This window comes from Mastigoproctus giganteus, chromosome 3 (assembly GCF_048544385.1).
Source record: "Mastigoproctus giganteus isolate SK-2022 chromosome 3, ASM4854438v1, whole genome shotgun sequence".
NCBI lineage: Eukaryota > Metazoa > Arthropoda > Arachnida > Uropygi > Thelyphonidae > Mastigoproctus > Mastigoproctus giganteus.
In genome coordinates, this window is record NC_143577.1 from 41,224,262 (window position 1) to 41,250,544 (window position 26,283).

The 26,283-nt window shown below is 38.3% G+C and overlaps 1 protein-coding gene across 1 annotated transcript in view; it reads right to left on the bottom strand.

Annotated features, from left to right (window-relative positions):
- LOC150087903 (hemicentin-1-like) overlaps positions 1–26,283 on the bottom strand; it is a 1,496,027-nt gene that overhangs the window by 271,133 nt on the left and 1,198,611 nt on the right. Inside the window, exons 61-62 of the mRNA XM_090369959.1 lie at positions 15,268–15,438; positions 5,311–5,481 (exon numbers count right to left, since the gene is read on the bottom strand). Of these exons, the coding sequence (XP_090226085.1) occupies positions 5,311–5,481; positions 15,268–15,438 (342 nt within the window). The remainder of the gene's footprint in view (positions 1–5,310; positions 5,482–15,267; positions 15,439–26,283) is intronic.

The following is a 26,283-nucleotide window of genomic DNA, read 5'->3' on the forward strand; positions in this document are numbered from 1 at the left end:
ATTTTTTTTTAATGTCTAGATATTTGCTATTTTTATTTTGATTATAAATAAATCTGCGCTCATTTACACTGCTGGCACCATCAGCGGACTTGCGCAACACTACACCGGGAGTGGGTAGAAAATGTGACCAAACCTCCCATAAGAGTTTCAATTTCAAACTTTGGAATTAAATTTATTTAAATTTTTTGATAACATGACCTCAGAAAATATCAAAAAACGAAAATACGAACAAGAAAATAGAAACTTTCAAGAAGAATGGGTAGAAAATTTTGCTTTTATTGACAATAATGGAAAGTCATTGTGTCTTATTTGTAAAGTTACAATTGCAAACTACAAAGTAAGTAATTTACGTCGACATTACGAAGGAAGTCATCCCCACTTTTCAACTCAATATCCACTCAATTCAAAATTGCGAACAGAGAAACTTAAGTCCTTGCAATCTGGTCTTCATAAGCAACAAGGACTCTTGTCTTATTTTAGTCACGAAGATGACAGAACAAACGAAGCTAGTTTTTTGATAGCTTGGAATATTGCTCGCGCCAAACGTCCATATGGAGAAGGAGAATTTATTGAAAGAAACTTGGAAGAAGTGGTTAAAGTTTTGGATCCAGATAATACAAAACTGCATAAATTGATCGCACAGGTTCCTATGTAACGCCGTACAACTGAGCGTTGTATTGGTGCAATTAGTAAAAATGTTGAAAATAGTTTGATGTGTGATTTGAAAAATTGTACAGCATTTAGTTTAGCTCTCGACGAGTCTACAGACATTCAGGACGTTCCACAATTGGCCGTTTTTGTCTGCTATGTATCTGCAGACGTAAATGTTAGACCTAGTAGCTCTTATCGAAACAACTCGTGGTACAGATGTTAGAAATGCGCTTGATGAAGTGATGAACAGGTTTGAATTGCCTCGTGATAAACTTGTAAGTGTTGCGACTGACGGAGCGCCTGCAATGATAGGGTAAAACCAAGGTCTCATTGGTCTTTTAAACAACGATCCTAAAATTCCACGTTTCTTACCTCTTCACTGCATAATTCACCGCGAGCATCTCATAGCGAAGTACTTCAAATACAGAATTGTGTGGAACATTGTTTTGCAAATTGTGAATTTAGTTAGAAAAAATGCCAAAACACATTGTCAATTTAAGAACTTTTTAGAAGAGTTGCGAGTGAATGACAAAACAGATGAATTGCCCAATGATTTATCCCTATGGTGTGTTGTAAGATGGCTGTCAACTTACAATGTTTTGGGGGTTTTGTGGAACTCCTAAATCCCATCATAACATTTACAAAAAAAAAAAAAAAAATACCCAGAATTAGAAAATGAAACTTGGCTTTCTGACTTAATGTTCCTTACAGACATTATAGAACATTTGCAAACACTTAATTTGGCTTTACAAGGAAAGGAAAAAATTATTATTGATTTGTCACAAACTGTATTTAGTTTTGAAGCTAAACTTCGGCTTTTTGTGTACGATCTTAAGAACAAAATATTTAATCATTTTCCACGAGTAAAAGCAAATATAATTAATATCAAAGAAGAAAAGTTAGACGAATACAAAGAAAAATTGGAAGAATTGCAAGCAGATTTCAAACATAGGTTTGAAGATTTGAAATCACATTTGCATATTTTGTGAACCCATTTATTTGTGATATTATTGAAGATGGATTTCCAATTTCTGAAATAATACTTGTTGAAAAAGTGGCTGGGGAATTGGAGTTATTAGAGATGAAAGAGGATCAGGCATTGCAAATGCAGCACAAATCTACTTCTATAATTGAATTTTGGAAACTCTTGCCAGAATCAAAATATCCACATTTAAAGAAAACTGCAGCGGTCTAATTTCAATTTTTGGTACAACATATTGCTGTGAATCTTTGTATTCCACAATGAAGTTCGTGAAGTCGAAATATCGTTCACAGTTGACCAATCATCATCTCACTGAATTTTTGCGAACAGCTTTAACAAATTTTACGCCAAATGTCGGCGCCTCCATAGCCAGGTGGGCAGGAGCAGCAGTGCGTAGTACACGCTTCTTGTTTAGACCGGGGTTCGAGCCCGTCACCACCAAATACTGAGGATGCGGAAAGTTCAGTGAATAACCACAGCCTATCTCCGGAGCAATATGGCCTTAGTTGCTAATTCTCCTAAATAACAACAACAACGCCAAATTTCAAAAATTTGACCAAAGGTCTTCGTTAAATGTTATATACTTTTAATTAATGCATTTTTATTATTAAAATTTTGAAATAATTATTTTGTATTTTCCTTCTCTTAATTATATTTTCTTATATATGTATACACTTAAGACGTGTAGAATATGTAATCATATTAATTAAATTAAATTAAATTTGAATTTGTGTATTTAATACTATGTAACTATGGTGTGGCTCTTTATAATATATGAAAAACCGGAATGCGGCTCTCATTGACCTCATGCGTGCCCATCCCTGGCATATACTATAGCAACCCCATAATCTAATGGTGACCAGATTAGAGCACGATATAAATTCAGTAATGACTGCTGTCAGCATCCCAAGATACTGAGGATACTGCATGAAGGATGTTTAATTTCTGGGGGCACGTAGTTCACAGGTAGGTTATATTTTTGTGAAAATTTAGTTTAGTGTCTAAATTCAAACCCAAATCTTATCGAATCTGTAATTGGTATTTCTGTGCCTTTCAGTTTTAATACAGGTTCGGGATGAAGCGATCGCAATTTACAGAAGTGTATTGCTGTAGTTTTCCCCTCGGTTAATCGATAGCCATTGCATTTTGTCCAAGTTTCAATTTTAGTTATTGCTAACTGTAGTTGTCTTTCAATGGTACCCATGCTTGAGGATTGACAGGAAATAGCAAGATCATCTGCATACATATGTTTCCACCGTAGGTGGGATGTCTTGAGTAATGCCACTGGTTCATAAAGCAAAAAGTGTGGCACTTAAAATAGATGCTTGAGGTATTCCTTCTTCTTGTGTGTGATTTGTGGACAGCTCATTCTGGAATCGTACTTGAAAGGTCCTGAGATGGAGAAAATTCTGAATGAAACAAGGCAGGTTACCTCTCAGTCCAAGGTTGTTTAAGTCTTGGAGGATTCCATATATCCAGGTGATGTCAAATGCTTTGGTAATATCAAAAGTTATCATTATCATGTGTTGTTTTTTAACAAAAGCATTTTGAGCATGAGCTTCTACTTTAATGTGGACATCAGTTATAGACCTGTTATGGCGGAAACCAAATTGGTGTGGTAATATACCGTCTTGAGCTTCAATAATCCAGACTAGTCTCCTGTGAATCATCTTTTCTATTATCTTTCCTAAACAGCTGGTCAAAGATATAGGATGATAACTGTTAGGGGAGATAGTATCTTTCCAAGTTTTACTATGGGTACCACTATTGACTTATGCCATGTATCAGGGTAAACATTCTCTTCAAATATTCTGTTGTAAAATTTTAATAGCATAGATTTTGAGTTGGAGTTGAGGTGGCAAAGCATTATGTAATAAATGCCGTCTGGTCCAGCAGAACTATTTTGAGAAATCTGGAGAACTTCATTGAGTTTGGTTATAGTGAATGAATGGAAGATTATAAGGATATGACTGGTTTGTATTGAAGTTAATTTTATACATTTTCATAGATGTTTTTGTTCATCTAAATGAGTCTTCATAAGAGTCAGCGGATGAAGTGGTAGCAAATGTTTCAGCTAATGCCTCAGCAATATGAGTCAGAGAAGATATATCCATTCCTTTCCAAGGTAGGATTGGGGCCAAAGTTTGCTGATACTTTCCAATGAGGATACGGATCTTTCTCCAGATTATTCTAGGGTCAGTGTTTTTGCATATGGTGGAAGTGAATCGAATTCATGCATCCTGTTTTGCTTTTCTTCGAATTCAGCGTGCTTCAGCTTTATGACATTTATAGTTGATTAGGTTCTCCATTATAGCATTTTGGTGAAAAATGTTCCAAGCTTTATTTTGCTTTCTTTTAGCAAGAAAGCAATCTCTTGTCCACCAACCATTATATTGTTGTTGTTGTTATTTTGGTTTTTAGGAGCATTAGCAACTAAGGCCATATTGCTCCGGGGATATGCGGTGGTCATTCCCTGACCTTTCCGCATCCTCTGTATTTGGTGGCTCACGGGAACCATTATATCTTTGTTTGGTAATGTTTGCTTTTGGTATTGCACTGGCAGCAGCTCCAAGTATTTCTCCTACTATCCAACAAGAACTAGTAGTTGTTGGTGACTCTATTGTCAGGGAAATGGGGAACATGCTTTGTAAAAAGGATAGTTGGAACGTGACCAGGGTATGTCTGCCAGGGGCAAAGGTTGATGACGTTGTAGAGCGGATATCATCTTTTAAGGGCGCAAAAGGTGATATAATTGTACACGTTGGCACTTATGATATTAAGAGTAGGAGACCAGCAGAATTACTTAACAAGTACAGGTCATTGTTGAAAAAAAGCCATGAATTAGGGTTGAATTTGAAAGTGTCTGCAATTCTGCCCAGACATGATAGGAGGGAGTATATAATGAGAGCCTTGTTGATCAATTCGGCCTTGGAAAGATTGTGCAAGGCTCAAGGGGTAATTATTAATAATAGCAAGTCTGCTGTCTCTGACTTATGTGAAAAAAGAATGTCATTAAGTTTTACCAATATTATATCTAAGAATACCTCTTCTTTTATCTTATTTTCCCATTAAGCATGCTGCTTGTTCGGTTTAGACAGATAATTCATCCATCCATCTTCTTCTTGGTTTTCCTCTACTTCATTTGCCAATGGATTTCCAGTTCTTTACTATTTTCACCAAACTGCCATTATCCATCCTATTTATATGTTTTACCCAATTTTTTTATTATTATACAAAATTTGTATATCCATTATCAATAAGTTGTATTTCTATAATATAATTTTTTTAAAAAAATGCTGCCAACTGAAATTAAAAAGAGTACCCAACCAAAGCAGATTGAAATTATTCTATAGTAGTTCTGTTATTCTATAATAAAAATACAACAGAATCCACTATTGAAGGAAAGTTTTCTTCGATATTGGGAACTGCTATAACATTATTAATTTGCTTGGATGAAAAAAGTAAAAGAAAAGTACACTACAAGATAAGTTTCTACATGACTTTGCTTTTCAGTAAGCTTTTCCAAATATATATGATTACAAATTTCACCTGGAGAGGTGAAAACCCCAAGAAAGACTAAAGCACAAATTAACTAGATTATCCTTAAAAATATCTAATATCTAAAATTTCTATTCATAATATGTGTACAATATTGATGGATGTTTCTAGATACATACTGGGACATGGATCATTGTTACAATAATCTAGCTGAATCTCTGGACCTATGCAGTGTCTTCCTCCATGTTCAGGAGCAGGGGAATCACAAAATCGAGTTCTTTCTTGGGTACCACCACCACAGGATAAAGAACATAATGACCATTCACTCCATGTACCCCATTCACCATGAACTTGAAAAAAAAAAGTATTTATGTATGCAAAATGTATACATAAATATACATTTTTGCTGCACATCAACATAATTTTATTTTACCTTATTGAAAACAAAATGTACACTACACAAATAAATTTACAAAAACAAAAGTACAATTCGTAAAAAAAATTAACAAACAATAAATTATATTTGATTATTTACAGGTTGGGAGAAAGGCAAAAGAACACAAAAAGCTAGTCAGTTCATTGAAATGTCATAGGGATGATTACAAAGAGAAGCAATAATACCATACATACAGGTCAAAGCTTCTTCAGTCTGTTTGATGAAGGTTGGCAGTAATGATAGTCTACAGAGTATGCACAATATTTGCCAATGTCAGTGTGATAAATTCTTTTATCGTGCAATTTCAAAACTTGTAAACATGGCAGATGAATAAAGAAATAAAATTATATCATATTATTGTATTGTAAAGATCCATCATATCATGCTAATCAGATATTATTTTAAACATAAGCTTAAGATCAGCTTGTACTCTTCTCTACAGAGTTATAGCCAAGACATCTGAAATGCAAGGTACAGTAGTAGGAATAGGAGTGAAGATGGTTTTTCTGGAGTTGGCTGAAGTGACTATTCTAGGATTCTAAATTGGTTATCCACAGTCAAAATAGAACAAATGCATTAAAAACAAGAGTAGAAATGTGCAAGCATAGGATTATATATATTTTCACTAGAATTATTTAGTCCTTATGGTCAAATATCCAAAATGCACGATTGCAACTTTACACCTTTGATTTTCATTAATTTTATTAATAAATTATTATTTAAAAACTAAACTGATTTAATGTAATTTATTTACTATAGGAAGATGTGTCAACGCCATAGCTGAAATCAAATAAAATTCATATGCTTTATTGCATTCAATTTTCAATCAAGAGGATCATTCCACTGAAGACTGTTGTTCAGTACTTGGCACTAAGGCTTGGGCTTATGTTCAACTTAGAGACAAATATGTCCATTATCCACAACTCTGCCCAAGTTGCAACTAATTAAACTGTACAGCATCAACAGGCAAATCCACACACATTTAAAATTCTGAGACACCACCAAAATCCTTAGTTTTGAAAAACCATTATAGGATCAGCAACACTTAGGCCATTCATATCTATTGGAAAATGTAGCTCATTCCATCCCATCCATTCTAATTTCAGCATGAGCAAAGAATTTTTTGCTACTTTTCTTTGCATTCTTATCCAAAGACTTCCATAATCTGCCTTAGCTTGTCCAACCTTCTTAGTAATATACTTGCAAACTAGTCTATACCTAACGTAAGTTTCTGTGCCCCTCCCCACTAATATATTTTTCTTCTCTCCAAGTAGTAGTTCAACTGACATCGAATTAGATTAAGATCTTGTTTAGTAGCTTCTATGATTACCTCTGTGCAGCAGCAAAGTTACAAATTCCATATATCCCCCAGCCCTATGAGATTCAAGAACATGCACCCATTTGCTTTTCAATATCTAATCCTTACTACCAAGTGATTCCTTTCTCTGGAGATTCTTAATGCAATAAGAGTCATTGCTGATAATTAGATCAACAGTATTGTTTTCTCTTATTGCTTCTCTAATATGCTAGTGTAGAAAGCAGTTATATAATAAATTCAAAGTCTACAATTTCCAGTAAATTTCTGGAAAATTAAAATCCCCCATTATAAGACATTCTGATTTACTGGCTCACTGTATCTCTCTGTATAGCTGTTCCCTATATTTATCACAGTGATATGGCCTATAACATGTCTATCTTTATTTTAGTTTTCCTAGTGCTTATGTTATCCTCAACTTTGCACTGGCAAGATTGGATTGTAACTACCTGTAGCCACAACAACTGGGTCCACTGCCTTAGATTCTACGTGCTTCTTAACCAAGTTCCTACCTTGGTTAAGGAGCAGGTAGAGAAGCACATTCATAACTTGGTTAAGAAACTCACTATATATAAATTCTATATCTGTTACATCTGAATGGGATTGTCTTTCTGATACCCTTAAAATGTCTGCATTTGATAACTTAACCAATACATCAAACTCATCAAATTTGGTTTAGTGTTAGTATTAGTGTATAAGCAAGTATGTGGCACCTGTATTTGCCCTTAGTTAGTATTAGTAAGCTAGAATGATGCAACAAAATGAACTTTTTCTACATTAGACAAAAATAAAAAAATAAACAAAACAATAATAATAAAAAATATACACACAAAACAGAATATTCATACTATTCCAATTTGCACAAGACAATCAACCAATTTTGCTTTTAATTTAGTTGACCTGATTGTTGGGAAGCAACTTATTCCAATATTCAATGACCCACTGCACAGGTGAACTTCATAAAGCCAATCTTCTGTTACTCCTTGAAATTTTATATTTGTGTCCTGTGGTTCATGTCTCACCCACGGGGGAGAACAGACTTTCCTCTTTCATTTCATTCAATCCTTATACACCTCAAATAGATCGCTCTCTCTTTAGATGTCCAGTTGTCAAACTTTGCAGTTTAGATCTTCTAAACCATTGTTCATATGTGCATCACTCTGTACTTGTCACCAATCTGGTCACCCTTCTCTGAACCCTCTCCAAAACTTTTATATCTTTTTTTAGGTGAAGTCTCCAGATCTGAATACACTATTCCAAATACAGTCTAAACATTGCCTTATAAAGAGGGGTAATGGCATCCTTCTTCCTACTAGCAAAGGTCCTCTAAATCATAGACAGGATACCATGTACCTTCCTAACCACCTGTTTATACTGCATGGAAAATTTCATGTTAGACTGAATCATAATACTTTAGTCTTTTTTTTTTTTTTTTTTTTGTCTTCAAACTACCCCCCCCCCCTTCCAAAGCTTATAAATGCCTCCAGCATTTATGTTTCCCAAATATATATTTTACATTTTGAAGCATTCAAGTTTTGCTGCCATTTTTCAGACCATATATGCAACTGATCCAAGTCTTTTTGAAGCAACATGGCCTGGCTTGGATTGTTAACTAGCAAACTTTGACAGCTTAGCTTGAATACTCTCATCAGTATTATTTATGAAAATTATAAATTAGAAATTTCTAATTAGGAAATCAGAAACCTAGTTATTCTTACATAGACTGTGTATTTGCTTATCCCTTGAGGACCCCCCATCACCCAGCAGGCCTTGTAATCCCTGACTTGCATGTCCCAATTGAAGCAACACAAAGATCACTTTCACCTCTGCTTGTGGCTACTTTAATATATTAGTCCGTATATTTTGCCAAGCAAGTAGTTTTTTCTGCCACCTAATACTGCCATCAATCATAACATCAGCCAATATACTTACACCTCCTTCTATTTAAGTGTATCCCATCCCTTTGAAAACAGTCTCTCCAGCTAAAAAGCACAGACCAGGCTAATTCTATTCCATGAGCCTTGCACAATCTCTCCAGGGCTGGAATGATTGAAAAGACTCATCATACTCATTGCATACACTTTCAAATTAATCCAACCTTGCAATTTTTTTCTCAACATTGCCCTGTACCTGTTAAGTAAATCCTCAGATCTCCTATTCTTAATATCATTAGAATCAATATGTATAATATTATCACCTTTTGTGTCCTTAAAAGATGATAACTGCTCTAAGTCATTAACTTTAATCATATAGAGAAGTTATCCCCCCCCTGCCAACAGACATACCCTGGTAATATTTCACCTGTTCTTTTTGTGCAATATACTGCCCATGTCTAGAAGCAAAAATTTGCATAAAGTGGTTTCGAGAGAATTTTGTTTAAAAGCTTTAGTAAGAAAAGCAAATAGAGTAGGCCTGAAGTCATTTGGTTCCTAGAGCTTTGCAAACTTTGGGGACAGGATTAATTCTGTAGCATTTCCAGTCTGGAGGAATATAAGATGAAGTGAGAAATGCAAAGATACACAAAGATATCTAAGAATAAAAAGCTACCAATTTTGAAACAGCAAGAAACACTATCTGGTGCTATTGCAGGAAAATCTGAAAAGCAATTTTTTAATAACTTTAATAGAAATCTGGAAGGGAATTTATTAACCACTTTAACAGAAATCTGGAAGGGAATTTATTAACTACTTTAAGTTTGATGATGAAATTGAGATTTTAGACAGAAAGTCAGAACATGGACATCGCATCTGTAGATCAAATTAGGACCAAATCTAGTAACATCATATGCCCAGGCCTCCAGTGGAATGAGAGTTTTGTGAAAAGATCCTTTTTCCTTATAACAAATGGGCCTGGTGTACTGGGGTCCATGGTTAAAAAGAATATAATGATATAAACCAGTAAAACGTATTTAATAGATAACACAATAAAATACAATAGAAGCTTTCGAGACATTTGCGTCTCTTTATCAACTAATTTGACAAAATTTTGAATACAACGGATATAGCCATGCGTACAGTGAGGTGCATTATTCATTCAAACTGGTTTCCTATTGTTGTTGCATGGACATGTGCTGTTTTACTCCACCACTTGTCGAGTTTTAAAATGGTTGTCTCTAGGACGGAGTGCAATCTCATGCCTTTGCAGCCATTTATGGCCTTCGGATTCTTCAATATGGCAAGTGACTCTAGCCATAGGCGGTGGCGAAAGAGTCGTGAGTGGTCTACTATTTCGCAGTCACATTTGGGATTGAGATAGTGGTGGGTGGCCCAAAAATGCTCCACGACTGTGGACTGGTCCATCTCAGCAAGGCAGATTGCTCTCTCATGCTCCATAAGGCGATCTTGAAGACGTCTTGATGTCTCATCGATGTAGCAGCTGTCACAGTCTCTGCAGGTGATGCAGTATATTACATTGCTGCGTAAGAGAGGTGTGACAGGGGTCTTCACACTGGAGATAAGAGAACATAGGTTTCTACAGGGTAACTGTATGCATTTGATGCGGTAATCTCTGAGGATTCTTGAGATCCATCTTGACATGCCTGGATAGTATGGAATGTAGGCGGTTGGTGTATTGTCCTGGTTTGGGGGGTCTTGGGTGGGCTGCGAGTTCCTGTGCTTGTAATAGGCACATGTCTAGCACGTGGGTTGGATAGTCACATTTGGTTAGGTCTGCCTTTACGCGAGAGATCTCCCTGTGTCTAATTGCATCAGTGCTGGAATGGCTTCAAGCCCTGGAGAATAGAGTTTGGGCAGTGCTGTTGAGATGACTGAATGCATGGCCGGATCTGTAGTTTGTAAATTGTCCGCACCACATAGGTTTATGGTATACTGAAGTCTCTAGATGTGGGCCTATGCGTTGCACTAAGACATCCAGGAACGGGAGTGACTCGTTGACTTCTAACTCTAGGGTAAACTGGATGAAATTAGATAGGGAATTGAGGTGTTCTAGTAATGCTGTTTCAGAGCCACGTGGGATTACACTGAAAATATCGTCAACATATCTGTACCATGTTGTAATAGGAACAGGTGGGTTCAGGAGTATCTGCTCCTCCAAATCTTCCATGGTGATGCTGGCTACTATGGAACTAACAGGGGCACCCATAGCAGTGACATGCACCTGTTGGTAGACTGAATCCTCAAAAGTGAAGATGCTGCTTGATAAACATAGGTTGAGGGCGGTGCAGATGTCATCGGTCAATAGTGCTGTTCTGGTTGAGAGGCTTAAGTCGTTCTCGAGGAGCCTCCTGGCGCAGTGTACAGCCCATTGGATGGGAATTGAAGTAAATAATGAAACCACATCAAATGATGCTATTACGGTGTCATCAGGAATTGAAAGGTCTTTAATGAGGTGGATGAATTCACTGCTATTTTTGATGGTGTGTGTGGTATTTCCTACAAGAGATGATAGGAGGCACGCACTATACTTAGACAGTTCATACAGTGGAGCATTGTAGCAGGATACTATAGGTCTGAGGGGAACACCTGGTTTATGGATTTTTGGCAATCCATAGAACTGTGGTAGTTGGCAGCCAGTGGAATGCAGAAGGTGCTGAGTTGTAGCCGAGATTTTCTTCTCTCTAAACCATGTGTGGACGAGTTTATTGACATGTGTCTCTAGTCGTTTCAAGACCTTAATGGGTGGATCAGCCAGAGGTTCATATACGTTTGGGTCTAGTAGTAGAGCCAGGGCTTTCTCTCGGTAGGCTGACCGGTCTAATACAACAGTCATGTGCCCTTTGTCAGCAGGAAGTACGATGATGGTGTTGTCCTTTCTTATAGATGTGAGGGCGGCGTGTTGACGATGGTTAAGGTTTGAGTAAGTTTGCCAAGTAAGTTTAACGGTAGGAATCAGAGATGAGGTCGGCTCGGCGACAGATGATATGTACAAGGTTTGTAAATATGATAGGCGAAATCTTACCTTGTAGTTCTTGTAAGAGCTTTAACTTGTTGTAGTCCCTCTGTATAAGGCAATGGTCAGGCCACGCCTTGAGTACTGCGTACAGGTCTGGAGGCCTCATTTTAGGAAGGATGTAGATTTGCTTGAGCGTGTACAGAGAAGAGCAACACGATTGGTGAGGGGAATGAAGGGATTCTCTTACCAAGAGAGGCTTAAGTTCTGCAAATTGCAGTGGCTGGAGACTAGGCACCTGCGCGGTGATCTGATTGAGGTCTATAAGGCCTTGAATGGGTTGAGCACGCTGAATTCTGATGGGATCCTTCCACTTGTTCAGATTACCAACCTACGGGGACATAAGTTCAAATTAAGAAAGGACAGATGTAGAATAGATGTGCGGAAATTTGCCTTTAGCCAGCGGGTGGTTAATTGCTGGAACAAACTTCCATCTGTCGTTGTAGAAGTTGATAGGTTAAATAAATTTAAGGAGGAACTGGACAGGCATTTGGAGGGAATGGTGTGATTTTTTTTTTTTTTTTTTTTGGCTGATGCTGCATAAGCTCCTACACTTGCTTTCTTGCATCATGTGCCACTACTACTACTACTACTACTACTACTACTAGTCAGCACTTTTGATTGCACAGTGCAGGTGGGTTATCCACAATTTTATGTTTGTAGACTAAAGTTAAGGCAGGCACATTCCATGCGAGAGTTGTGGAAAGGGGCTCTGTAGCAGAACCCTTTAGGAATGACTTGTACATACCATCTGTTGCCGAGCCAACCACATCTCTGATACTTATCATTTACGCCAACACCTCAAATTCATTAACTTAGACAGAGAAACCAATTCCTCGAGAACGAGAACACGTTCAACTGACACAAGTTCCTTTGTCCTAAACCTAAGCAGCAAACAACTAACCACAGAGCAGCTCAATGTCTTATCCAACGGCATGAAGTTTGCCGTCGTACCTTCTAAACCACCAGTCACACAGCTCACTATGAGTGTAGAGGCCAGTATTACCAACCTCCCCCGAGGAAACTGCTAATGAAATCCATTTCAGGACAGCCGCAATCCTCCGCAGCACTCGGCAAACTTACTCAACCCTTAACCATCGTCAACACGCTGCCCTCTCATCTATAAGAAAGGACAACACCATCGTCGTACTTCCTGCTGACAAAGGGTGCAGGACCATTGTATTAGACTGGTCAGCCTACCGATTTTTTTTTTTTTTTTAAGGAGCATTAGCAAATAAGGCCATATTGCTCCGGGATATGCGGTGGTCATTCCCTGACCTTTCCGCATCCTCCATATTTGGTGGTGACGGGCTTGAACCCCGGTCTAATCAAGAAGCGTGTGCTATGCACTGCTGCTCCTTCCCATCTGGCTACAGAGGCGCCGCAGCCTACCGAGAGAAAGCCCTGGCTCTACTACTAGATCCAAACATATATGAACCTCTGGCTGATCCACCCATTAAGGTCTTGAAACGATTAGAGACACATGTCAATAAACTCGTCCACACATGGTTTAGAGACATGCAGAAGGCGCTGCAGCCAGTGGCATGCAGCGCCTTCTGCATGCCACTGGCTGCCAACTACCACAGTTCTATGGATTGCCAAAAATCCATAAACCAGTTGTTCCGCTCAGACCTATAGTATCCTGCTGCAGTGCTCCACCGTATGAGCTGTCTAAGTATAGTGCGCACCTCCTAAAAATAGCGGTGAATTCATCCACCTCATTAAAGACCTTTCAATTCCTGACAACACCGTCATGGCATCATTTGATGTGGTTTCATTATTTACTTCAATTCCCATCCAACAGGCTGTACAACGCGCCAGGAGGCTCCTCGAGAATGACTTAAGCCTCTCAACCAGAACATCACTATTGACCGATGACATCTGCACCGCCCTCAACCTATGTTTATCAAGCAGCATCTTCACTTTTGAGGATTCAGTCTACCAACAGGTGCATGGCACTGCTATGGGTGCCTCCGTTAGTCCCGTAGTAGCCAAAATCGTTCCATGGAAGATTTGGAGGAGCAGATACTCCTGAACCCACCTGTGCCTATTACAACATGGTACAGATACGTTGACAATATTTTCACTGTAATCCCATGTGGCTCTGAAATAGCATTACTAGAACACCTCAATTCCCTATCTAATTTCATCCAGTTTACCCTAGAGTTAGAAGTCAACGAGTCACTCCCATTCCTGGATGTCTTAGTGCAGCACACATGCCCATGTCTAGAGACTTTGGTATACCGTAAACCTATGTGGTGCGGACAATTTACAAACTACAGATCTGGCCATGCGCCCAGTCATCTCGACAGTACTGCCCGCACTCTATTCTCCAATTCTTGGAGCCATTCCAGCACTGATGCAATTAGACACAGCGAGATCTCTCGAGTGAAGGCAGACCTAACCAAATGTGACTATCCAACCCACGTGCTAGACAGGTGCCTATTACAAGCACAGGAACTCGCAGCCCACCCAAGACCTCCAAACCATGACAATACACCAACCGCCTACATTCCATACTATCCAGGCGTGTCAGGATGGATCTCAAGAATCCTCAGAGATTACCGCATCAAATGTGTACATTTACCCTGCAGAAATCTATGTTCTCTTATCTCCAGTGTGAAGACCCCTGTCACACCTCTCTCACACAGCAATGTAATATACTGCATCACCTGCAGAGACTGTGACAGCTGTTACATCGGTGAGACATCAAGATGTTTTCAAGATCGCCTTACGGAGCATGAGAGAGCAATCCGCCTTGCTGAGACGGACCGGTCCGCAGTCGCGGAGCTTTTTTGAGCCACCCACCACGATCTCAATCCCAAACGTGACTGCGAAATAGTAGACCACTCACGACACTTTCGCCACCGCCTATGGCTAGAGTCACTAGCCATATTGAACAATCTGAAGGCCATAAACTGCTGCAAAAGCATGAGATTGCACTCCATCCTAGAGACAACCATTTTAAAACTCGACAAGTGGTGGATTAAAACAGTGCATGTCCGTGTGACAACAATAGGAAACCAGCTTGAATGAATAATGCGCCTCACTGCACGTACGGCTATATCTGTTGTATTCAAAATTTAGTCAAATTAGTTGATAAAGAGACGCAACTGTCTCGAAAGCTTCTATTGTATTTTTTTGTGTTATCTATTAAATACGTTTTACTGGTTTATATCATTGTATTCTTTTTATCCTTTTTCCTTTTTGAAATCAAACATTGATAAGCTGAGTTAGGACTGCGTTCTAAGCAGTATTGAACAGGGAATACATCGTGTGAAAGGACTGCCTGTTTTCTACAGAAATGTTGCTGGTCTAAGAACATTATATTTCATCTGCAACTTGTCCAATGTTGTTATGGCTGCCTTGGGAAGCTGAAATTGTGTCTGACTACAAATAAATGGTAACATCACTTCTCAGTAGAGACCTTCTGCAATTGTATTACTCTAAAACAATAAAAGCTAAAATAAAAATTACCTTCACATTCTCTGCGTTTGCAGGCTCTTTCTTCTGTTGCTATATCAGGGCAAGGCAGGCCTCCATGTGATGGTTCTGGATTACTACAGGTTCTAGATCGAAACTCAATTCCTGTTCCACATGACACACTACATGGTTCCCATAAAGACCATAGACTCCACTGTCCGTCAACTTTAAAAATATATATTTTTAGTTCTTACTTATAGTTTAAATTTCAACATCTAATGGTTACTAAATATTTTATCAATCTAAATATTAGCAAGCTAGCAAAATAGTGAAATATAACTTGTACTATTTCATTATATATAAAAAAAAACAAAAAACATCATATGAGAAAGACCTGCCACTTCAATAGGTTCTACTCTTCAATAGGTTACAGTCAACCTAAGTGTAGGAGCAGGCAACCCAGTTCTGACTTTTGTGATTTTACAATTTGAGGGATGCCAAAAGGTGTAAAGAGTTTAATTCTGTAAGAAATTTAGAACAAATAGCTTCATATCATATAGGTAGTGCAAGAGTATCATTCTGTATATAACTACTGTATATAAAAAACAACAACCAGAGTTTTCAAAAAAGGTACCGTTATACAACATCTCACATTGTAAATCCTTTCACAATGTGAGGTGTTGTAAAGGGATTAACAACATATTATCACTTTAAAACAGAAGATGTTGTAGAATGGACTAGTTTAATAGAGAGAAAAAAAAAGAACCATGAGAGAGTCACAGGAAAATGTAAAGCTCTGAAGCATATTATAGCTATAAGTAGATCTGTAACAGCACCATGTAAACAGTTGGGGTAACAAAGGCTGAGTATAAGAATCACTGACTAAAAGAGCAAAGGCTAAGTATAAGAATCACGGACTAAAAGAGCAAAGGCTGGGAATAAGAAGCTCTTTCCTTCTTTGTATTTTCATTTACACAAATGCAAATACAAAGAAGAAAATGGCAAATCAGATAAGATTGTTATGTAATGGATATGGGTAGTAGTAGTAATAGTGGCATGTGATGCAAGAAAGCAAGTGTATGAGTTTATGCAGCATCGGCCAAAAAAAAAATCACACCATTCCCTCCAAATTGCCTGTCCAATCCCTCTTTAAATTTATTTAACCTATCAACTTCCACAATGACAGATGGAAGTTTGTTCCAGCAATTAACCACCCGCTGGCAAAAGCCAAATTTCCGCACATCTATTCTACTTCTGTCTTTTCTTAGTTTGAATTCATGCCCCTTTAGGTTCGTAATCTGAACAAGTGGAAGGATCCCATCAGAATTCAGTGTGCTTATACACCTCAATCAGATCACCGCGCAGGTGCCTAGTCTCCAGCCACTGCAATTTGCAGAACTTAAGCCTCAATTGGTAAGAGGATCCCTTCATTCCCCTCACCAATCTTGTTGCCCTTCTCTGTACATGCTCAAGTAAATCTACATCCTTCCTAAAATGAGGCCTCCAGACCTGTACCAGTACTCAAGGCGTGGCCTGACCATTGCCTTTTACAGAGGGACAATCACCTACCTTTCCCTGCTAGGAAAATTCCTATATATCATTGACAAAACCCCATGACCTGCCCTGGCAGCCTGTCTGCATTGCTCAGAAAACTTCATATCTGACTACACAATTACTCCCAAGTCTATTTCATTTTCTACCACCTTAAGTGTAATACCACATAGTTGGTACAATTCTCTGGGGTTACTTCTACCCATATGCAGTACTTTGCATTTGTCAAGGTTAAACATCAATTTCCACTTCTTAGCCCATCTGCCCAAATTATCTAGATCCTGTTGCAGTAGCACACTGCCATTACTGTCATTAACAACCCTGCCAACCTTTGTATCATCTGCAAACTTCAACACTAAGCTTGATATACCTTCATCAATATCATTGATAAATATACAAAACAACAGTGGACCTAACTCCGAACCCTGTGGGACTCCACCAATAACATTAGTCCACGAAGAGCAGCACCCGTTAATTACCACCCTCTGTCTTCTCCCACTCAACCATCCTTTTATCCATTGTAGCAACTTATACTTAATACCATTCTGCTCCAATTTGTACAATAGTCTTCCATGTGCAACGGTGTCAAAAGCTTTCCTGAAATCCAAATATATGATATCAAAATTATTTTTTGCATCCAGTTCCTTTGTAACCACATCATAATATCCTATCAAATTTGTCAGACAAGACTTTCCCTTAACAAACCAATGCTGTGTCTGAATTATTGCTGCAGTCTTGTCTAGATGATCCTGCAATGCATCTTTAACCAGTGACTCCATTATTTTACCCGGAACAGAAGTTAAACTAACTGGCCTGTAATTACTCGTGTCACCCTTCGATCCCCCTTTGTGAATTGGGGATACATTTGCACATCTCCAGTCCGTGGGGACCTCCCCTAAGTCCAAGGATACTCTCATAATTATGGCTAAGGGTTTGCTTAGTTGCTTTGCCGCCTCCTTTAATATAACTGGATAGATTCCATCCACCACAGGTACCTTTCTTATGTTTAACTTCAACAATTTCTCCTCCACTTTGCTCTCAGTTATTACAAAATCATTAAGCACCCTGCTACAATTTGATAACCTTCTGCCATTTTCAAACCTTAATAACTCCTCATGTGTGAATGCAGATGCAAAATACTCATTCAGTTTGTTTGCTATCTGAGCAGGATCATCAACAGTTGAACCATTGATATCAAGTGGACCAATCAGATTCATCCCCTTCCTTTTAGAGTTTATATAAGTAAAGAAATCCTTGCTGTTTTTCTTAGCATCTTTTGCCAAAGATTTCTCGTAATCTGCCTTCACCTGCCTAACCTCCTTTGTGACCTGATAAGGATTACAGACTAGCTTATATCTGTCATAGGCTTCTGAGTCGCTTGATAATTTATATGCATCCCATGCATTTTTCTTCTCTGTCACGAGTCTCATTAATTCATTTGATAACCATTTAGGCCTAAACCTTGAACAATATTTCTTAATAGGTATGAAACTTTCAGTAGCATTCACGATTAAGTCCTTGAATGCTTCCCACTTAGAATTTACTGTTGGTAACATCGTCAATGATCCCACTGTACAGAATTTAAAAACTGTCCGAGACCACTGTACTCACCTTTACGGAAGCAAAAACCCTTTCCTTTACCCCTGATGGTAATTATATCTTTAAGTAAATCCCGCATCAGTACACTGTGATCACTGCCACCTAGTGGTTCCTTTATCTGCAAATTCTTAATACACGAATGATCACTGCAGATAACCAGATCAAGAGTATTACCCTCTCTGGTTGCCTCTCAAACATGGTAGTCTCTGAAAACTCAACCAATAAGTTGAATGACGTACTTTCCATTAACCTTTAGAGATGAAAGGCCATCACGGCAAGAAGAAACTGTGCCAGAGTACCAGAGCACTGTGAAATTAATGAAACAGAAAGTATGAATGATTGTTTAACAGAAAAACATTTGAGCTTCAATTGAAGGCAAGTAATGGTCTTAGGATAGACTAAATATACATGATTCTATTGAGGGAAGCTATAATAAAGTGCATTAAATCAATAAGGTTAATCAGGAGGGTTTCATCAGAATCAAGGGTGATGGGTGATGATTCTCTTATACGTGAATATTGCCAATCCATAAAGCTATTTCTAAGAATGAAATTACAAACTGATCAATGTGGCTTTGGCATAAGAAGCTAACAAAAACCTTTAAACAAACCTTGCTTTGTGTATTCATTTATTACTATAAATGATGCACTCAGCAGAATGCAAATGTAATGAGTGGCAACTGTATGATATCCTCTCTCTCTCTCTCTCTCTAATGTTTACACAAAAATTCTGCATATGTATGGTTCTCGCGTTTGCACATTCCTGATATTAAATGGTAATTATTTAGAGAAACTTATAAATATAATCTTTATTGTGATATGCACATGGAAGAATGCTGCACAAATTGGAGCAGTGTGGTATTGGAGGCAAATTGCTGCTATGGATAAAGTGATGGTTGAGTGGGAGAAGACAGAGAATAGTAATCAATGGACACTGCTCTTCATGGACTAATGTTATTAGTGGAGTCCCTCGGGGTTCAGTGTTGGGTCCATTGTTGTTTTCTGTATTTATAAATGATATTGATGATGGTATATCAGGCTTAATGTCCAAGTTTGCAGACGATACAAAGGTTGGCAGGGTTGTTAATGACACTAATGACAGTACACTGCTGCAACAGGATCTGGAAAGGTTGAGCAGATGGGCTGAGAAGTGGCAAATGAAGTTTAACACTGACAAATGTAAAGTACTACATATGGGAAACAGCAACCCCAGAGCAACGTATCAACTCTGTGGTACTACACTGACAGCGGCAGAGAATGAAAGGGACCTGGGGGTGGTTGTGCAGGCAGATATGAAGTTCTCTGAGCAGTGCAGATGGGCTGCAAGAGTAGCTCATGGTGTATTGTCAATGATATATAGGAATTTTTCTAGCAGGGATAAGGAGGTGATTATTCCCTTGTATAAGGCAATGGTCAGGCCACACCTAGAGTACTGTATACAGGCCTGGAGGCCTCATTTCAAAGAAGGATGTAGAGTTGCTGGAACGAGTACAGAGAAGGGCAACAAGATTAGTGAATGGAACAAAGGGGTGCTCTTACGAAGGACTTAAGTTTTGCAAATTACAGTGTCTGGAGACTAGGCACAAGTGAGGTGATCTGATAGAGGTGTATAAAGCTTTGAATGGTTTGAGCATGCTCAATGCTGATGGGATTCTTCATCTTGCTCAGAATAATCACCTGAGAGGGCATAAATTCAAATTGAGGATAGACAGATGTAGGATAGACATGCGGAAATTTGCCTTTAGCCAGCGGGTGGTTGGTTGGTGGAACAGACTTCCATGCCTTGTCGTGGAAGTTGATAGCCTAAATAAGTTTAAGGCTCAGCTGGACAGGTATTTCGAACGAACAGAGGGGTGAAGCGGAAGCGGTTATTTTTTATTTATTTTTATTTTTTTTTTGGCTGATGCTGCATAAGCTTGCTTTCTTGCATAAAATGTCTCTACTAATGCTAATGCTAAACTGCAACTGAATCTTGTTTTACTGCAGTGCATTTTTTCCACTTTATACAAAATTTATATAATTTTTTTCTGCTGCCCCAAGAAGACAGAATGTCTTAAATCAATATTTATGAAGAAATTCACTAACACTGAAAAATTTAAGCGATACAAGATGGTCTGCTAGGGCTGATGCTGTCTAAGCTCTTCGAAATAGTTATAAATTAACAAAAGAAGCCTTATTTAATTTATCAACAAGTAACACATCTAGAATGTATTAAATTAATAAAAAAAATTGTTTAGTATAAAACTGCATTACTTGCTGTCCTCTGGGATATAATATTAAATAGCTTAAATAAAACAAGTAAATTGTTAGAGGATTCTGCAATAAATTTTCTGCATAATTCTGATCTTTTGATATCACTACATGGATATATTTTGTATATTAGAAACGATTTTAATATTATTGAAAGGGAAAGTAAATTATTACCTGATGAATGGCAATACAAAGATAAAAAAAGTCGAATTAAAAGAAGGAAAACTATGTGCGACGAAACTAGTGATAATGAAGTAATTTTAGAAGGGAAAGAAATTTTTATTATCAATACATTCAATGTTGTTTGTGATAGATTAAATGCTGAAATAAATAGAAGAACAGAAGTATACACCAATATTTCAGATACTTTTTAAATATTTATAAATCTTGATTTAAATGAAATTGAATTCAACACTAATATCGATAAATTAATAAGTATACATAAAAATGACACTGACTCGGAAAAGGTTTAAAGATGAAGTTATCCAATTTTTATTGTTTATTAAAGAATAAAATAATATGAATGAAATATACACGGTGTCTCAAAAATAATGGTACAAACGTTTAGGAGACGTAGGTAACATCTAAAGGAATGTGAATTGCATAGGAACCCATAACCAGAAACGTCACGGGAAAGTAGTAGCAGAGGCACAAGAAGCAGAAATGACACAAGACAGTAATTAGTGGCAAACATTTATTTGACATAACATTAACAATGGAGTATGAGATGGATGCATTTCATGATGTTACAACAGATGCTTGAAGGTTCCACCATGAAACGCGATGCATGCGTGACACCTACGCAGCATGGATTGGCAGACACGGTCGAACACACCTGGAGTTTCTTTGACAGTAGCAGCAGTGCAAACGAGTCTCGCCACGAGATCCATTTCCGTCTCCACAAACGATTCATACATGATAGATTTGAGGGCCCCCCCACAGAAAGAAATCAAGGCTCAATAAATCAGGTGAGCGTGGGGGCCAGGTAACGGGTCCACCATGGCCAATCCATTGACGCCCAAAACGCTTGTTCAAATGGTCACGAACACACCTTCCATAATGGGCAGGCGCCCCGTCATGTTGAAACCAAATGTTGCATCTCACATTTGCTGGAACATCGTCAAGTAACCCTGGTAGAACCTGTTCAAGAAAGATCCGATATTTAGTGGAGTTCGTGCGGGATAACAGGTAGGGCCAACTAAGCAGTCACCGACCATACCTGCCCACACATTTATTGCGAACCGATGTTGTGCTGCATGGGGGCACACACCGTGTGGGTTGTCGTGAATAAGCCTTCCCGAGTGAAAGCTGATTGAATAAATCTTCCCGAGTGAAATAAGCCTCACGCGTGAACAAAACATAGGCTGGAAAATTCAAGTCTTGAACACTTTCTTGGAGAAACCACTGCGCAAAAGCCACACATGCAGGATGATCTTGGGGGAGCAGTAACTGAACCCTTTGGAGATGAAAGGGGTGTAAGGAATTGTCGTGCCAGACAAGCTGTACACTGCAATGAGACACTCCCAAGGCAGAGGCAACGGCACGTGTGCTGGTAGTAGGATTATTCTGGACGGCATTCAACACACTTTCTTCCGTGGTGGGAGTTCGCGTAGAACGTGGTCTGCCCACATTACTTCTGTTACCTCTAGATGACCCATAATCGCACAAATTTTGATGCACACATGCAAACAAACGGTGGTCCGGTACATGTCTGTCTGGGAAGCGTTCTCCATAAATTCGTTGAGCGGCTCGTCCATTGTCCTCTGCTAATCCATACACTAGGTGCATGTCTGCCAGCTCACAGTTCGTATATCGATGCATGCTCTTTGTGCGGCAACTACTGCTTGAATGAGTAAACCAGAAATTTTCCCTCTTGCGAACTGATGAACAGCACCGTCTACCGACTTACGGTGACGTTTCCGGTTATGGGTTCCTATGCGATTCACATTCCTTTAGATGTTACCTACCTCCCCTAAACGTTTGTACCAATATTTTTGAGACACCCTGTATAATATCATTAATAATGGATTAAGATCTACATTTCCCAATGTAGAAACAATATTAAAAATATTTTTAACAATGCCGGTTAGTAATGCTGGCAGAGAACAGTCATTTTCTGTTCTCAAACGAGTAACAAACTATTTGAGGAATAGTTTAATTCAAGATAAAATGAGCAATATGTCATTGTTATTTATTGAATCTGAACTAGTAAATAGCATTAATTATGACGATTTAATGGATATTTTTGCCAAGGTAAAGTCAAGGAAAAAATATTTCTGCAAATAAATTGTATGAACTCATAATTTAGCTATTGTTATTTTATAATGTACCTACTATTATTTATTGCTGACAAACAAGATGTGAATGTTTTTATAATATTTTTGTAACATAATTTTTGATATTGTTTTTTGTAATAAAATTAGTAATTACACTAATTTGTTGTATTTATTTGTGTATTATACTTTACTGTTGTTGGGTTCCCCCGTAGCTCGGTCTTGACGGTCCAGGCAACCCAGGCTCGATTCCAGTGGGGGCCCAAATTTATGGTGTTCACCCAGCATTGTGATGTGAAATGAGGAGCTACTTGTGAAAGGGCAGCGGACACTGGTCATGAAATATGGTGATGGAAGTCAATTTGCTGACCACGTGATGACCTACTAAAGCTGTGTGGCTGATCATCATACCCTCACAAGCTGTTGAGACACAGAGTACCCTTCTTTATATTTCACAGTATTACAATGTTTGTGTTTAAACGGTTTGGTAAAAATAACTGCTTTTTTTTCTGATCATACTTATATATGCAAGTTTTTATTTTTTTTCTTTTGGCCTCTGGTATTTTTAAAGGGGTCCCCGTGAAGTGTAAGCACGGCCCTGTTTATTAAGGGAAAATCATGTTTTTGTGGGTCCCTCAAGGATCAGTTCTTGGACCACCGTTGTTTCTCATTTTCATAAATGACCTTGATGAAGGGATAGAAGGTGTGATGTCAAAATTTGCAGATGACGTAAAGATTGGCAGAGTCATTAATGCTCAGTGCTAAGCAGGCTCCTTTAGGATAACTTGAATATACAGTCCATTCCGGTTATTTGGGACACATCGGGACTAGTGCATTCTGGCCCGATTAAGTGGCTGCCCCAATTATCCGAAGTTTCACGTAAATAGTTAAAAATACAATGAACCCCCCCTTTACAATTGGTACACTGTACAATCAAATCACGTTACGATGGAGTCACCATAGTAAAGTACCGTTCACTATACGATGTGTAGTAATCGTCAGTAATTGTGAATTGAATTTTAATTCTATTAAACAGCGATTCTAATTAGCGAAAATAGGAGGAATATTATCCACAGGCTATAAAAGCAAAGATATATTAAGCACAAATTTACCCTTTATTACCTTACCAATTAAAAAATACAAGAAAATCGGAATAATTAATACGTACTGTAATACGTACATACAAACTAGTTGACATTTCTGTTTACTGACATTTGTGGGTGGGGGTTAAAATTTAAAACAGTAAAAAGGTAAGCAATCAATAACAAAGAACACGGCACACAAATTGCAAGTAACACGATACGTGCAAGTGAGAACGGAGTAACGAGTTACAAAGCTTTAAAAATAGGAATGAAGAGAAGAGAAGAGCTGAAAATTAATTTTTTTATATGACTGAAGATTTCATGGAAGTGTAAACACATTTTACCATAATAACCCACAGAATTCCAGCTGTCGGTATTATCACAAATTCAATAAGATCGAGTTTACTGTCCATTTATGATAGATTTCACTAACAGAAAAGCCCAATAAACAGGTGACTGCTAATTGTTTTTACTGTTTTATGGTTGTGACCTCCAGAATTTCAACCAAATCACGTGGTACCGTAGGAGACAATTGTAGGGTAATCTCCAGTGCTGCGGTCTCCTGCCCCAATTAAACAGCATGCTGTCCCAATTAAGCGAAGTAAACCCTGGCTATTTTCTCAATTGGTTTCTGTTTTTTAAAATTTGCCCCAAATAAACAGCTGCCCCGATTAACCGGAATCCACTGTACTTCAAAGATGGTCAGTGAAGCTATGTTTTAATGCTGCTAAATGCAAGGTCTTACACTTGGGGACTAGCAACCCCAAATAAATTATACACTTGATGGGGATGAATTAAAAACAGTGGAGAAGGAAAGGGATCTGGGAGTTACAATACAGACATATATGAAGTTTTGTGAACAGTGTAAACAGATAGCCAGGAAAGCGATGGTGCCCTATTGATGATTTATTGAACATTATCCTATAGATATAGGGACATAATAATCCCACTGTATATGGTAATTATAAGATCACATTTGGAATACTGTGTTCAAGTATGGAGACCTCATCTGAAAAATGACATTGAGCTTCTTGAAAGGGTTCAGAGACAGGCAGCTCAAATTGTGAAATCAGCAAAGGACAATTGTGTTATTTGGTTTTTAGGAGCATTAGCAACTAAGGCCATATTGCTCCAGGGATATGCGGTGATTATTCCCTGATCTTTCCGCATCCTTCGTATTTGGTGGTCACAGGCTTGAACCCCAGTCTGATCAAGAAGCATGTGCTATGCACTGCTGCTCCTGCCCACCTGGCTACGGAGGCGCCTAAGGACAATTGTATGAGGAAAGACTCCAATTATGTGGGCTATAGAGCTTTGCAACCAGGGACCTTAGAGGGATTAGTAAAATGAATGAAGGTGGAATTTTCATCGTTATAAAGAATTCCAGAACTAGGAGCCATAAATTCAAATTACAAAGGTTGAGGTTTAGATTAGATTGTAGGAAGTTTTCGTTTAGTCAGCGATTCACTGATTGCTGGAACAAGTTGCCCTTGCAAGTAGCCACAACTACCAGAACTAATGCAAAGGCAAAACCAATTAAAAGTCCTAAGGAAACTAACATAATGATTTTAAAAGCAAATGAAGAGCAGTGAGGCAGTAAAAGATGCTGGGATTGTAAAATTGAACCACATTTAAAGAAGATAAAAGTTAATAATCTGAGAAAAATTAGGAGTAATGGAGTTGGAACTAGCAACTAAACAGGATTTAGAAAAAATTCGAACCCACCATGAGGTAAAAAAAGCTAGGTTTACAAACAGAGAAACCTAACGGCAGGAATCCAAATATAATAATATTTGATATTATAGAGACAACACCAGAAAGGGAATTAATGCTGGATATTTATCACAAAAATTCCCAGGACTTCATGACAGTCAACAAAATGGCACAGGAATTTCAAATTAAAAGAGGAACCAAATCCAAAAAAATGGACAGCTCAACATAACAGCTGAAATAACTCCAGGGGTATGGAATAGTCTGAGAGACCAACAGAGGATTTATGCTGGCTGGACCAGCCATAGATTTAGGAAACATTTCCCAGTTAGTTAGTTATTAGTTATTTGGTTTTTAGGAGCATTAGCAACTAAGGCCATATTGCTCCGAGATATGCGGTGGTCATTCCCTGACCTTTCCGCATCCTCCGTATTTGGTGGTGACGGGCTCGAACCCCGGTCTAATCAAGAAGCGTGTGCTACGCACTGCTGCTCCTTCCCACCTGGCTACGGAGGCGCCTACATTTCCCAGTAAACAAATGTTACAACTGCCATAAATACAGCCATACTGTCAAATATTGCAATCAGAAAACACATGTCTGTAGCC